This window comes from Narcine bancroftii, chromosome 4, assembly GCF_036971445.1.
Source record: "Narcine bancroftii isolate sNarBan1 chromosome 4, sNarBan1.hap1, whole genome shotgun sequence".
In the NCBI taxonomy this organism is placed as follows: domain Eukaryota; kingdom Metazoa; phylum Chordata; class Chondrichthyes; order Torpediniformes; family Narcinidae; genus Narcine; species Narcine bancroftii.
In genome coordinates this window covers 97,951,090-97,967,334 of record NC_091472.1, presented here as the reverse complement: position 1 = coordinate 97,967,334, position 16,245 = coordinate 97,951,090, and the positions used below count along the sequence as shown (strand labels likewise).

The 16,245-nt window shown below is 40.5% G+C and overlaps 1 protein-coding gene across 10 annotated transcripts in view; it reads right to left on the bottom strand.

Moving 5' to 3' along the window:
* LOC138760870 (centromere protein J-like) overlaps nucleotides 1-16,245 on the bottom strand; it is a 221,397-nt gene that overhangs the window by 37,689 nt on the left and 167,463 nt on the right. For 9 of the 10 annotated variants that reach the window (XM_069932115.1, XM_069932117.1, XM_069932116.1 and 6 more), the window contains 2 exons: nucleotides 13,284-13,393; nucleotides 2,922-3,074 (listed from right to left, as the gene is read on the bottom strand). In XM_069932115.1, the coding sequence (XP_069788216.1) occupies nucleotides 2,922-3,074; nucleotides 13,284-13,393 (263 nt within the window). The remainder of the gene's footprint in view (nucleotides 1-2,921; nucleotides 3,075-13,283; nucleotides 13,394-16,245) is intronic. The other variant, XM_069932122.1, reaches the window with a different exon arrangement.

The window sequence follows — 16,245 nt, the reverse complement described above, 5'->3', positions numbered from 1 at the left end:
ACCATTTAAATGGCAAGCACAAGCAATCCGATACCTAGGGATCAGGTTAGATAATAACTTAAGCCACTTGTACTAACTAAATGATCAGCCACTAATAAAGAAATTGCAGGAAGACTTAGAACATTGGAAAGAATTACCGCTAACGTTGATAGGGAGGATAAACTGCATTAAAATGGACGTATTCCTAAGGATACAATACTTATTTCAAACATTACCAATTCTCTTAACAGAGAAATTCTTTAATGAACTAAAGAGAATAATAAGGAAATTCTTGTGGACAGGGAAGAAACCGAGGGTAGCATTAGATAAATTAATAGAGAGGTATAAACAAGGTGGTTTGCAGTTACCAAACTTTAGAAATTATTATAGAGCTGCACAATTAAGGTATTTATCAGATTTTTACCAGACAAGGGAAAAACCAGAGTGGACTAAGATAGAACTAGATAAAATAGGGGAGAGGGTACCGGAACATATATTTTATAAGTGGGATGAAAAGTTGGTGCAATATAAAAGCTCACCAGTATTGCATCATTTACTTAATATATGGAAGAAGTTCCACTTAGAAAGGAAAAAAAATGAATTATCAAATACCAAAATTATTATTGACGCAAAATCCATTAATCCCTTTCCTTTAGAGAATGGGAGAGAAAAGGAGTCAAAAGAATAGAAAATTGTTTTTTGGGAAATAATTTATTAACATTTGAACAGTTGAAGTACAAATATGGAATAACTCATGGTACATGTTTGCATATCATCAACTGAAAGCTTATTTAAAGGATAAATTGGGAAACAGATTGAGATTGCCAGAAGGAAGCAGTTTGAATATGTGATTACAGACACAATGATAATTAAAAGATTTATAATGAACATGTACATTAAGCTGCAAGATAAGGAAAATGATGAAATAAACTATAAACCTAAACAAAAGTGGGAAAAGGATTTAAACATAAAGATAAAAAATGAAGCATGGGAAAAGTTATTTTCTGGAACTATGAAGAATACAATAAACGCAAGGTTATGCATGATACAGTGTATATACACAGGGTATATATCACTTCTCAAAATTTAAAAGAATGGGATTCAGCTTTATCAAATAGATGTTTTTGCTGTAAGAAGGAAATGGGAACAACAATACATGCAATTTGGGCATGTACAAAAGTGAATACGTTTTGGGAAGAACTAAATCAGATATTAAATAAAATCACAAAAAATAACATACCAAAAAATCCAGAGATCTTTCTTTTAAGTAACATAAGAAATAAGGAATTAGGCCTCAAATTGGATAAAGCGCAAAAAAAGATTTATTATGATATCCTTAGCTGTTGTAAAAAAATGTATAATGTCAACTTGGAAATCGGAAGAGAGTCTGAGAATACAGCAATGGTACATGGAAATGAATAAATGTATTCCATTGGAAAAAAATAACATATAATACTTATGGGTTTTGGAGGTGGGTGGGAAGAGGGGAGGGAGGGAAAGGGGAAAAAAAGAGAGAAAATGCCACTGTGTATATTTAATGAGAAACATTTGTATATATTTTGGTTGATATGGTTCACAGTGTGAAAAATAAAAAAATATATTAAAAAAAAGATGGCAGTGCTGTGCTCAGCAGAGATCACGCTATGTTGAGAAGGTGAAGCAGAAGAGATGACCCGCAGTACGGTGATCATTGATGGCAGACCAGTGGGGATCTCAGCAGTTGAGTGACCCACACAGTCTGCAGGCTGTTGGAGATTGGCTCCTGGGAACCAGGTATCAGAAAGGGTGCTGTCTGAAGATAAGAAGGGCTCCCAAAAGGCCTCAGGCATGGAAGGTCTCCTGATTGTGTTGGAGGTTTGGATCTGGAGCTCGGGTTGCCAATGGATCAAACTGGAGTCTGTGTGGCTGCAGATGCTGTTGGAGCACTAGAGGCGAATCCATGGACCCTCAGTTACTCTGAAGGAACTCTTTTTGCTTCTGGTTCTCACATACTGCAAGGAGCACTAGGCAACACAAATGGTGACTGTTTGTCTGCCGTATGGCAGGCAGATGGCAGTTATTGTAATAAAACAGTGTCATATTATATGAAATTGGTCTTGCCTGCTGTAAGGCAGACAGATTCACCAGCAGCAGAAATTGCCTAAAGCACCTCTTACAGTCAGAGAAAGAGAAGCAAAAGAGAGTCCCCCCAGAGTCACCGAGTTTGCAGATATTCACCTCCAGTACTTCTGCAGGCTCGGTAGTCATACAGAGTCCAGTCCAAACCATTGGCAACCTGAGTTCCAGATCCGAACCTCCAACACAGTCAGAAACACTCCGACACCCTTTTGCACCCCTTCAGCCAGTTTTGAGCTAGTTTCCAGCAGTCTGCAGCCCAGCACGAGTCTCCCGACAGCAGCCTCCAGCAGCCACAGCCTCCATTTGTTCCTCGCCTTGAGTCGCCAGCAGGCTGCCGCATGAGTGGGTCTTTCAGCCACAGAGTTCCCTCACTGGTCCACTGCCATGATCACTGTCTTATGGGTCGTTTCCTCTGCTTCTCATTCTCAGACGGAGGATGGTCTCCCTGTTTTCTGGAGCCCTGTGCCAGTTCTCCGACCCTCTGGAGTCTGTAACCCCTCATGGCTGCTGCCGATCATATGCACAACCATTTTGGGTCCAGACTCCATAGTCGCAGGGTTTTAAATGAAACTGCTGTTGGCTCCTGTGCGGAACTGACGGCAGTTGACTGGGCAGTTGGACCCCTGTGGGAGTGCTGTATCTCCGCTCTTCATTCCCTGAGGGGTCCAACCCAATTACGTGTAATATATGTTCTGTACTATTACATGATAATAAAGGAATCTTGATAAACTCTTGATTAGCTTGATAATGGGTCATTGCTGAATAAAGATAAAAAGATTGACTGTTAAATTACAGTTATTCACATCACTTATCAAAACACAAACCTGTTCAACATCAAAACCAATTTGTCTACCATCCAAAAAGGTCTTTCTCCCACTTCGGGTTGCACTACGACTTCTGTGGCCTGAAGGAGGTCTCTCTTGTAGTCTGGATGGTGTCTCAGCTACACTCCTGTTTAAAGGCTTTGTTGCCAGTACCTGTGTTAACAATTTCAAAGGCAATTCTCATCGTTTAAGTTCATTTTCAAGTTTATTATCATCTGACTGTACATATGCAACCTTACAAAACAATAGACCACGGTGTGTGCATATACACACACACACACACACACGCACACACACAAAACACAGTACATAATAATCACATGATACACAAATATAATTTAAAATAAATATATCAATATATCAATATTTTGGATTGATTTACTCAATATGGGATACTGCTCATCAATCTCACAGACTGTGGGGGGAAAAAATATTTCCCAGCCTGCCAGTTTGGATTTTGATGCTCTTGTACCTCCTACTTGCTGGTAGTGAGACAGAAGCCCCTTTTATAGGGAAAAAAAATGAATGTAAAGACAGAGATACTTTGACTTTACATCGCTGCACTTCCCTCCATAAAAAGTCCAAAGGCAGATTAACGGCTCGAATTCGCTGCAGCTTCCATCTGCTGGGTGGGGTACATTTAGAGGTGGAGTGAAGTCGCTCCACCTCCTGCATAAAAGATTTGCCACTGAAAGCAGCTCCAAACAGGAAGGTAAGATGGTTGACATCATGCTGACAGCCCCATTGCCCCACTGCACTCTCACAGAGCGGCCCAGTGGAGCTGTCAGGCTGCGCTCGCTCACCCTGCCCAAACTCCCTCATGCCGCCCTGCTCCCTCACACTGCTTCCCCACTGCTTTCCCTCACACCAGTCACTCCTGATGGGGCTGTAGGCAGCGGGCCAACAGGGCTGTCAGGCCCGACACATTGGGGTTGTCAGGCAGTGAGGCAAGAGAACTATCAGGCAGCAGGATGGGGGGGGGGGAGGCTGTCAGGCAGCAGCGTGGGGTGACTGTCAGGTAGCAGCGTTGGGGAGCTGTCAGGCAGCAGCATGGTGGAGCTGTCAGGCAACAGGACGACAGGGCTGTCAAGCAGCAGGGCAAGAGGTCTGTCAGGCATTGGGGTTGGAAGACTGTCAGGCAGAGCCATGGGAGGGCTGCCAGGCAGCAGCATGGGGACCCAGTGCTGTGCAACACATCCTGCCATCCTTTGCCCTGGGAAGCCGGCGCACTGCCTTGGGCTTCAAAAAAGTACTGTGCAATCCACCTTTTCCATTCTCTGCATAAAAGGTACATTTGCCTTTTTTTAAAAAACTTGAGCAGGCAATAATGTGGCTTTTGTGCATAAAAACTCCTTCTGATACTGTATGCTGGATGGATCTAAGTTGAGCTGCTTTATAGTAATTTTTAAAATTGGGCAATTGTAGTCCCCCCCCAATCATATTTCCATGTTAGTTTTTTCCAATGCCATCCTAGGCATTTTGTCTTGCCAAATAAACCTTCTTACATTTTTATTTAAATCTTGAAAAAACATTGTTGGTACAAAAATTGGTAATGATTGAAATAAGTATTGTATTCTAGGAAAAATATTGATCTTCACACAATTTATCCTTCCTATTAAAGAAATTGGCAAATCCTTCCATCTTGTTAAGTCTTCTTTAATTTTCTTCAATAGAGGTATATAGTTTAATTTAAATAAATTATTTAAATTCTTATCAATATTAATTCCTAGATACTTGACAGTTTCCTTCTTCCATTTAAATTTTGTCATTTTCTTAACTTGAGTATAATCTGTCTCGGTCATTGGCATTACTTCATTTTTATCAATATTTATCTTATAGCCTGATATTAACCCATACTCTGCTAATCGAACATTTATTTTTTTTAATGCTTATAAGATATAATATTACATCATCTGCAAAAAGATTATTTTTATGTTCTTTATCATTTATCTTAAAACCCTCAATCTCATTATCTCTTCTAATCACCTCTGCTAAAGGTTCTAGGCCAACACAAATAAAAAAGGAGATAGTAGCCAACTTTGTCTAGATATTTCTAATAAAAAAGATTTTGATATTTGTCTATTTGTAATTACTCTAGCTTTTGGGCAATTATATAATGTTCTTATCGAATTTATAAAATTTATTGAAATTCCAAAAATTGTCAATACTTTAAATAAATAGTCTAAAACCAAAGCTACTGATTTTATTTTTTTTTCTGTGCCATATTTAACAAACTTAAAAATCTAACAATATTGTTGGATGATCTATTAAAACCTGTTTGGTCCATATTAATCAATTTAGGTAAACATTTAGCTAATCTATTAGCTATTGTTTAGACAAAATTTTATAATCTGTATTCAATAATGAAATTGGCCTATATGAAGATGAAAGTAAAGGATCCTTCCCTTTTTTTGGAATAGCTGTTATTAATGCAGTTTTAAATGGCTCAGGTAAATCACAAAGATCTTCCATTTGGTCTAACAATCCCATAATATTCATAGCTCTTTATATTCTGTATAAAACTCTGGAGAAAAACCATCTTCATCTGGAGCCTTATTATTTGGTAAAGACATCACTATATCATATATTTCTGTTACTGTAAAAGGATTTGTTAATTCTGCCTTCTCTTCTACATTTAATTGTGGCAAAGTAATTTGTTACAGATATTCATCTATTTTATCTCCATCTTTCATGGATTCTGATTGATATAATTTTTTATAAAATTTCATAAAACATCATTAATGCCCTGCATTTTGAAAGTAAGTTGACCCAAATCTTCTTTTATAGCTGTAATTATTCTCAATAATTGTTCAGTCTTTAATTGCCATGCTAAAACTTTATGCCCTCTATCACCCAACTAATAATATTTTTGTTGGGTTCTCCTTATATCTCTCTCCACTCTGTATGTTTGTTTTGTATTAAATTTCAATTATTTTAAAATCCAACAATCTTTGTTTGTCATCATTTATTTGATTTTACAATTCTTTTTCCATCTTTATTATTTCATTTTCCAAATTATTAACTTCAGACACATATTCTTTTTTAACCTCAGCTGTCCTCTTAAATAATCCTTTAAAGAATCCCAGACCACAATCTTATTGGTTGCAGAATGTTCATTAATGCCTAAAAACAAATTATCTGCTGTCTTATAAATTTACAAAAATCTTGTCTTTTTAACAATGCAGTATTAAACCTCCATCTATAACTTGTATTTTGCTCTTCCTCCAACAAAATAAACATAACCAAAGGTGAATGATTCTACAATATTCTTGCTTGATATTGAATATTTTTTACTCTAGCTTGCAGTTACGAGGAGATTATATATCTTGTGTCAAAAGGAATAAAATTAATAATCTCTAACATCAGGATACATTCTCTTCCAACTGTCCACAAATTTAATTTCACTTATAAAATTCTTCACAACTTTAATACCTTATTTTTAACCATAATTCCACCTGATCTATCCAACTTTGAATCAAAATTAAAATTAAAGTCTCCTCCCATAATTATTTTTCCCTTTGCATTAGCTAATTGCTTAAAAACATCCTGTATACATTTTCCATCATCTATATTCGGTGCATATATATTCATCAAGGTGGATATATACCATATAAGTACAATATTCAGAATAAATTTTACAATTTACCATAACATATCTCTCCACTTTATCATTAATAACACCCAATATTTTAATTGGTAAATTTTTATTTATTAATATCACCACTCCCCTAGCTTTAGAATTGAATGATCAAGACAATATCGTTCCTACCCAGTCTTTCTTTAATTTCGCATGATCTATTTCCGTTAAATGAGTCTCTTGTAAAAAAGCCACATCTACTTCAGTCTTTTTCATATAGCTTAATAACCATTCTCTCTTTATCGGATTCTGAATTCCATTAATATTAATACTAATAAAAGACAAATTTCCTATCATTAGATACCAATATTAAAGCATTTGTCCATCCACCATCCCCCTTCCCCCTCCCTACTTACAACAACCCTCCCTATATAATGTACTGCATATATAAACAGTTCAAGCTTAAAACAAAAAAAGAGATCAGGAAAGGAGAAGAGAAGAAAAAAGTAAAGAAAAACCCCAGAGGCATGTGAAGTTGAAGCATCTCTATTCCCCGATATAATGGAGAGGCAGTGTCCACCACTGGGTGGCGCTGCTGCGCTTCTATTCAGAGGACACACTATCTGCAAATCAAGTTCAGAAACTCACCCCAAGCCATCAAGGTGACCCTCACAATTGGCCCACATGAATCGCCTCAGTTCGTCCTTGCTGAGCCCTTGCACTTGGCCTTGAGCCACTGGACACAGCCACCAATGGGGCACATACTAGCCATATGATTGGCCCCCAGAACCATAAAAGGACTATGTGCTCCTTCTTTTTTTGGACTCTTCGTGGATCATGAGTATCACGAGGTGAATCCCAAGGCTAAGTAGCAAGAGCTGTGCCCATACTGACCAAGGGGTGGAGGCACGTACGATCGCCTAGAGCGTGTGCGTTGAATGTGTCTGTTACTGTAACTCTGTTAGTTTTGTCAGTTATCCTTCATTGCTCTTAAGTGTATATTTTTCTTCCTGCGTACTGTGTGAGTGTGTGTGTGTGTTTAAAGGCCTACTTGATAAACCAACCCCACTGCTTCCTCTTTTATTCCCGAAATAAAAGTTCGTTTTGTCCCCTCCACCTTGGTCTGGTTCTTAACCTATGGGACCCACACGAATCTGAACAATACCTGATCTATACAGGATGCAATAATTATCACATTAGTGCCCATGACTCCGAACTAACTCACTTGTAATACCATAGCATCCCTTACAATAGTCTTTACAAACCTGATAATCCATTAATCTTATCAAATATAATAAATCACGCACATTATAGGTTAAACCCTCCCCCTTTAGGCTCTCTTGAAGCACAATATACTTTCAATTACAGCAAAAACCTTTCAATTGTACAAATAATTCAGGTATCAACAACCATCTGTTGGTCTTTAGCAGGCAATGAATCGGTATATATCTTTGCTTCATTAGGCTCAGTAAAAAATCTATTCCTCCCTCTCAGGACGAATACTTTCAATACAGCTGGATATCTCAAAACAAAGGCATAGCCTTTTTTTCCATAACACATCTTTAACCAGATTAAACTCTTTTCTTCAACAATTCAAAACTTGTGTCTGGATAAAAGAAAATTTTATTTCCATTATAAATTAAAGGTGATCGTCTTCCTTTAGCTTGTTTTGCTACCAACTCCAACATTTTCTCTCTTACTTCATATCGAAGGAATCTGACAAGTATTGGACGGTACCTTTGGCCAGGCTGAGGTTTAGGTCTCAGCGCCCTAAGGGCTCGTTCAATCCCCAGATCTCCTTGAAATTCAGCCTGACCCAAAGATTCAACGTTCAAAAATATTTTTCATATCTTGACCTTCATCCTCTTCTTTAAGTCCAACAATCTTAATATTATTCCGTCTGCTAAAGTTTTCCAGCACGTCTAGCTTTTGCATTAACTGATTGTTCTTTGCACCCAGCCTCTGTTTGTGCTTTCTTCATTTGGTCTTTGATATTTTGAATCTCAAATTCATTCCCTTTAATTTAACATCCACTATTTCACATCTATTTCCATCTTATCACCATTCTTCCTTAATTCATCAGTTAATTCTTCCATAGATTGTCGAAAAAAGTCTAAAAATTGCTTCATTTCTCCAGAAGATAAAGAAGCTTCAACACCTTTATCTGCTTTTTTCTTGATTGAAGATCGTTCTTGCTCTTTCCTTTGCTTTTCCAGGTCCTCTTCTTGATCACTGGAGTTTGGGTGTCTTGAATCTTTTTTTAAGTTTCCTCCGTTTATGTGCTCTACGCATGCACGAGGAGTCGCACATGCGCAGAGTGACTTCTTCTTCACTCAATGTCAGTGGCCATTGTCGGAGGAGACCTTGTGCAGCAGTGTCCAAGGTCTCCCCGGCTTCTGGATGCCCTCCTTTGGATGTTACTTTATGGACAGCTGCAGGATCCTTTCTCAAGTTAGGCCTCTCTTCCCTTTCTTTTTCCTTTTCTTGCTCAGTTTCTTGTAAGGCCTTTATCCTTCTTTGGAGGCATTATTAATGACTTCTGTGTGTCTTCAGACAATTCTTCCTTATAGTTTCTGTAACTTTTGTAGTCTTTTTTTATCACTTTTTCGCAACTTTTTTGAGGTGAGGAGGGATTATCAGTCTAACCCTACATCATCACGTGGCACGCCCCCCCCACCCCCCACGACGGAAACATTGATGTGTAATGGTGAATGGTCAACCTTCATCATCATGAAGTCAACAATCATCACTTTGTCTTGTTCCCATTGAGACTTATTGTTTTACAGGACTCACAACCTCCTCTCTGTAAGCCAACTCATCATTGTTGCCAATGAGGCCAACTACTGTTGTATCATTTGGAAACTTGATCATTCTGTTAGAAATAAATCTGCAAGTTCAGTCGTGAATCAGCAGTTTTAACAGACCTGAGGTATTCCAGTGCCAGCATGACGGGACTTGAGGTTTTGCTACCAAACACAACTGTTTGTTGTCTTTTTGTAAAGAAGTCCAGGATCCAATTGCAGTGAGAGGTGTTGAGTCCCAAGGAGGACAGTTCATTCACCTGCCTCTGAGATATAATCATTTTGAATACTGAGCTGAAGTCAATGAACAACAGCTTTGTGTATGAGGTATCATTCTGGTGGGTCAGGATAGAGTGGAAAGTCAAAGCTATATCATCATCTGTGGACCAGTTTGGATGGTATGCAAACTGCAATGGAAGGTACACTTTGATGGGTTCCATTACCAGTCACTCAAAGCACTTCATGATCGTAGAGGTAAGTGCCACTGGGCATCCATCATTAAATCCAGTTACCATTGCTCTTAAGGGCATCGGGACAATGGTGGCTGCTTGAATCCTTCAGGGACCATGGATTGCTGCACTGAGATGTTGAAGGTGTCCATTAGAACCTCAATCAGCTGGGTTGCATAGTTTTTTGGCACATGACCAGGAATGTTGTCTGGACCTTCTTAGCCATGGCTATGCAGGGTTACTGTTCCCCATCAGAAGATGTGGCTTTCTTTGGTGTAATATTGTTTTTCTCATCAAACCATGCATAGAAGATATTCAAACTGTCAGGAAGGAAGGTGTCATTGTTGCTGTCAGGCAGGGTTGACTTATAGTCAGTTATGGTTTAATACCCTACCACATGTGCCTCATGCTGACTGTATAACACGGGTGCCTGTGGATTCCCTATGCGTACCCACACTTTGCCTTCCTGATTGCAGCGGTGAGTTCAGCCCTTGCTGATCTTAATGTATTTTTGTCAGCCAACCTAAAAGCAGTGTCAGGAGCTCTGAGTTATGGCGTGTACCATGGTTTCTGATATAGAACCATAGAATGTTACAGCACAGAAAAACAGGCCTTTTGATCCTTCTGGTCTCTACCGACCAATAAAACTAGCTAGTCCCACTGACCTACTCTCATTTCATAACCCTCCAGACCACTCCTATCCATGCATTTATCCAATTTATTTTTAAAACTCAAGATGCATTCAATACATCAAATCGCAGTTCATTCCACACTCCTACCACTCTCTGAGTAAAAAAACTTTCCCCCTAATGTTCCCCTTATACATCTCCCCTTTCAGCCTAAAGCTATGACCTCTCATATTTATCTCCCCCAAACTAAGTGGAAACATCCCACTCACATCTTCTCTGTCTATTTCCCTCATAATCTGATAAACCTCTATCAAGTCTCCCCTCATTCTTCTTCATTCCAAGGAGTATAGTCCTAACCTGTTTAATCTTTCTCGGTCACTCAACTCCTGAAGATCAGGCAATATCTTAGTAAATCTTCACTGTACTCTTTCAATCTTATTGATATCTTTCCTGCTGCTGGGTTACCAGAACTGCACACAATATTCTAAGTGTGGCCTCACCAATGACTTGAATAACTTCAACATAATATCCCAACTTGTATACTCAATACTTTGATTTATAAAGGCTCAGATGCCAAAAGCTTTCTTTACAACCCTGTCCACATGCGAAACACCTCCTTCAGGGAACAATGTATATGAATTCCCAGATCTATTTGCTCCTCTGCACTCCTCAATGGCCTACCATTTACTGTGTAGCATTTGATCACCGTTACATCCCCAGTGTACTTGCTGATGTAAAAAATACATACAAAGGTGCTCCCATTACGAATGTCTAACTAATGGCTACCCATGCATACAAACAATATTATTAAATTCAGGTTCAATATACATAGACATGTTTGTTCTTTATTAAGTCATGTGCTTTTGATGACATTCATTGCCATACAGTCGAAGTATGATGACCATATTTTGTGAGTTTTGTGTATTGTCAACTTTTAGATAAAACCAACAGAGTATAATCATACAATCATGGAAACAGAGCCTTTGGTCCATCTTGCCCACACTGACCAAAATATCCCACCCAAACTTGTCCCACTTGCCTATATTTGACCCATAAACCCATCCTATCCATGTATCCATCCCATATTGACTTAAACATTTCAATAGTACCTGCCTGAACCATCTCCTCTAGCAGTCCATTCCATAGACCCATCATTCTCTATGTAAAAATATTATCCTTAAGTTCGTTAAATCACTTTCCCCTTACCTTAAACCTATGTCTTATTGCTACTGATTCCCTTTTTCTGAGCAAAAGGCTGTGTTCTCTTGATCTAATCCTCTCATCATTTTGAACACCTCTTTGAGATCACCCCTCATCCTCATGTGTTTCAAGGAATAAAGCCCGAGCCTGCTCAAGATCTCCCAAGGCCAGGTCCCTGAGAACTGACAACATCCTCATAAATCTTCTCTGCACTCTTTCCATCTTAACAACTTTCCTATAGCATGGTGACCAAAATTGAACATCCTTCAAATGGGGTCTCACCAACGTCTTATACAACTGCAACGTGACCTCCCAACTTCTATACTCAGTCCTCTGATAAAGGCCAATGTGTAAAATGACTTTTTGACTACCCTATCCACCTGTGACTCCAGTTTCCAGGTCAGATGTACCTGTACTCTTATATCCCTCTGCTCTACAACACTCCCCAGATCCCTAACATTTATTGTATAGGTTTTACCCACATTAGACCTTCCAAAATGCAACACCTCACATTTCTATGTATTAAATTCCATCAACTATTCCTCTGCCCACCAGCCCAACCAAGTAAGATCCTTCTGCAATCTTTGTCAACTACCTTCACCATCTAGAATACCAGATACTTTAGTGTCATCCACAAACTTGGTTATCATGCCACGTATGTTTCCATCTGAATAATTTATATTGATGACAAACAGTAATGAGCCCAGCACTAAACCCTGTGGCAAACCATTGGTCACAGGCCTCCAGCCTGAAAAACAACCTTCCAGTATCACCCTCTGCTTTCTTCCACGAACTGAAATTTCTATCCATGGATGCTTGTAACTGGCATGGCCAGTGTTTGCTCAATGAAACAATTACCAAACTCCAATCTGTTCAGTTTAGTCACGAATTGTCCATTTAATTCAGAGTACACAGGTGTTGTGAAAATTGACAAGTTGAATAACTCAAGTTTCAATGGTCTGTAAATATTGAGCAGACATATTACAATTTATGCTGAAAATGCTCTTAACTATCATCATAATTTCATTGATACCATTTTCAATGAACTCTGTACTTGGTACCCCTAAATCTCTCTGTTCTACAACACTCCATAGGGTCATTCCATTTACTGTGTAAGTCCTGCACTAGTTAAATTTATGAAAATGCAACACCTCACTTGTCTTGAGTTAAATTCTATCTGCCATTCCTTAGCCCACATTCCTAGTTCATCTGGATTTCGTGCAAATTCATGATACCACTAATTTTAGTGCCATTTGAACCATATTACAGGCCTCCAGTCTGAGAAGCTATTGTCCACGGCCACTCACTGGCTTCTCCCACAGAGCCAATGTTTTTGAATATTTTAATATGAGATTTCACATCTAAAGTACAGAATACATATAGATAGATGTTAAAATTCTCAAAGATACACTACACTTAAAATCACCAATGCCTGAAGAGGGCGCACAAAATCAAAACAGGATCCTTTCTCAAGTTAGGCCTCTCTTCCCATGGCCTGTTTCCGCTCCGTAAATGGTTATATGGTTATATTGTCATCCATGTCTTATCGATGACAGTGGTAAAATACCAATCCTTGGTCACAGGCCTCCAATCTGAATAACAATTGGTACCTCATTCCTGGCTGAAGATTATGTCAGGGCTCATTTAGCTGTTTCTTCTCCTATTGATGATTAGTGAAACTTTTAGGATCAGATTGTTTCAATTACCTGTTGTTTAGTAGTGTAACTCTGGGACCTATCCATCGACAGGTGCTCTGTTGTTTGCAAATGCATGCATGAATTATTCTCTGAGTTTCCTGAAGTGGAAGACTGAACATCTAAAAAAAATGAGAGGAAGTCATTAACACCATACTGAACTACTTCTGTTCAAGCATCAGGAAATTAATGTTCTTAAAGCTATCAAAGAGAATTTGACAAATTAACCTATTAACTCTAAATTGAAATTTATGATTCACTGATACATTTCATCAAGGAAAATATTTGTTCACTGAGTGTGTGGAGCCAACTCCTCCATTCCTGAGCTTCAGATGAGTAATGTGCTCTTTCTTTTCTGACTGATTATGGCTGACTTGGAGCAATTCAGTTTAATATTAATGAGATGGAGAAAAGCTGTGTGGTGGAAGAAATAGTGTAGGTGTCACCTCACAAGAATGTACAGGCTGGTCTTCCTCCAACCCTTTAAATCCTCCCTGTAAGATCTCCAATAAAGGCTGATAGCCCTAGTCTCTTCCCTCCATACCAGCTTTGGATCTGGGCCAGCAGCATGTAGAGACATGCCCGATGGTTCTGGATATTAAAGCCTTTAGTCACTCGCTTCGTGACTGTTTGTGGATATTGATCGCGCCACAATTTAATATCCAGAGTACTTGCCATGGACAAGGCGATCTGAGTGGAGAAGCTGGAGACTGATCCCTGGGATCCAGAGGCCTCCATCAAGTTTGATATGTGGCTGCACTGCTTAAAGGCCTACAGGAGACACCAAGAGATCTCCACAGATGTAGACAAGTATGATCTGCTCTTTTCATCAGTGGGCACCGAGCTTACCAAATAATACAGGACTGCAAAAAGTAAAAGGACTCAATGGCCCTGCTGCAGCAGCAATATGGGGCTCCCATGAACTCTATGTATGCACATTACCAGCTGGCCACCCAATGCCAGGCCCCCAGTGAGTCCGTTGAAGACTTTGTGAGGCCATGAAGGAGCTGGTCTGAGTCTGTGGATGCGTAGATGTGAACGTGGTGGTCTACCAAGAGGATCTCATCCGTGGCTGGCTTCCATTCCAATCACATCCGCGAACAACTCCTAAAGAAGGGCAATCGAACCCTACAGGAAGTCATGCAGATAGCTCGATCACTGGAGACATCCCAGAAGAATGCTAAGGCTTACACTGCAAGCCATGTAGCCACCAGGTGGGAGCTCAGGTGGGTGCTGCCATATTTGGACTTGGGGACCCTGACTGCCGCTGCCAATCACACGAGGTGCAACTACTGCGGCCAGACAAAGCACTCAAGGAAGTACTGTCCGCCTGCTGTGTGACCTGTTCGAACTGCAGGAAGAAGGGGCACTATGCCAAAGTATGCCATTCTAAACCTTCATCCAGCAGCATCACGTGCAGGCTGCGACCCCATTTGCCACCTTGGATTGATCCACTTCCAGCGTCACTTCTGGCGGCCAAGGATTGAATGGCGGGAACAGGAGGAAGATGACATGGGATAACGTCACATCCAGCGTCTCTTCCAGACTCCCACATGTGTGATCCATGGGGACGGTCATCTTTGGGATCTCCAGGGCAGCCGTCTTAACACTACAGCAGCAGTGACTCTGACAATGGTCTAACTCTGGACTCCAATGTGCAGGAACAGAACAGGCCACACCCACTGGCATGCTCTATGATGAACACAGAGGTAAACGGTCACACTCGAGACTGCCTGTTCAACATGAGGAGGACTGAAAGTTTTATACACCTGGGAAAGGTCCAACACTATTCTCTTGCAGTGTCCCCTGCAAAGCGCAAGGTAGCTCGAGCATCTAAATCCAACTCCACGGAAATCCGCAGGTGCTTCACCATGACCCTAACTATGAGGGGCACAAAGTCTAAAAACTTCAAGCTGCTTATGATGCCCCACCTCCCCGCATTAGTCATATACTGGGGCTGGATTTCCAGTGCTAGCTTAAGAATGTCTTGATGCCCCATCCTCCCCTTACAGTCAGAAATACCCAATTCCTAGAGGGCCTGCCCTTCCCTCTGAATATGGCTAATTAGACACAGGAATGCCATCCAGGGCACCCAACCTGTGGTCTGGCCACCCTCCAGTTCCCTCTGCACCCTCCCCCCCGCCGCGTTCCAGAACCTCACCCCAGACTGCAAACCAATCGCCACTAAAAGTAGGCAAAACAGTCCCTGGGACAGGGAGTTTATAAAAACTGAAATGGAGTGACTGCTAGCAGAGGGCATTATTGAGCCCAGTAACAGCCTCTGGAGGCACGTGGTCGTGGTTAAGAGTGGGGAGAAACACCAGATGGTCATTGATTATAGCCAGACCATCAACTGGTTCACCTTAATGGATGCCTACCCCCTCCCCACATAGTTGACATGGTGAATGAGATAGCCCAGAACCGGGTCTTCTCCACCATCGATCTCGTCGGCATATCACCAGATCCTGATTCGCCTGGAGGACCATTCATACACGGTGTTCGAGACCAACGGTTGCCTCTACCATTTCCTGTGGGTCTCATTCGGTCTCACAAATGGGGTGCTGGTATTTCAACAGGAGATGGACTGCAAGGTGGATGACAATAAGCTAAAAGCTACATATCCATACTTGGATAATGTCACCATATCCGGCCATAACCAGGAGGAACACAATGCAAACCTGCAGAAGTTCCTGGCCACTGCTAAAGCCCTGAACTTAACATACAAACAGAAATAAATGTGTCCGCTCTTTGCATCTGGCAATACTGGGTACTGGAGCATGATGTCATTGCCCCTGACCCTGAGCATATGTGTCCCCTTCTGGAATTCCCATTGCCCCAAAACCTCAAGGCCTTGAAGAGGTACCTGGGGTTCTCCTCTTATTATGCCAATGGATCCCCAATTATGCGGACAAGGCCCACCCCCTAGTGAAGACCACCACATTTCCCCCATCAGCGGAGGCACGTAAGGCCTTCA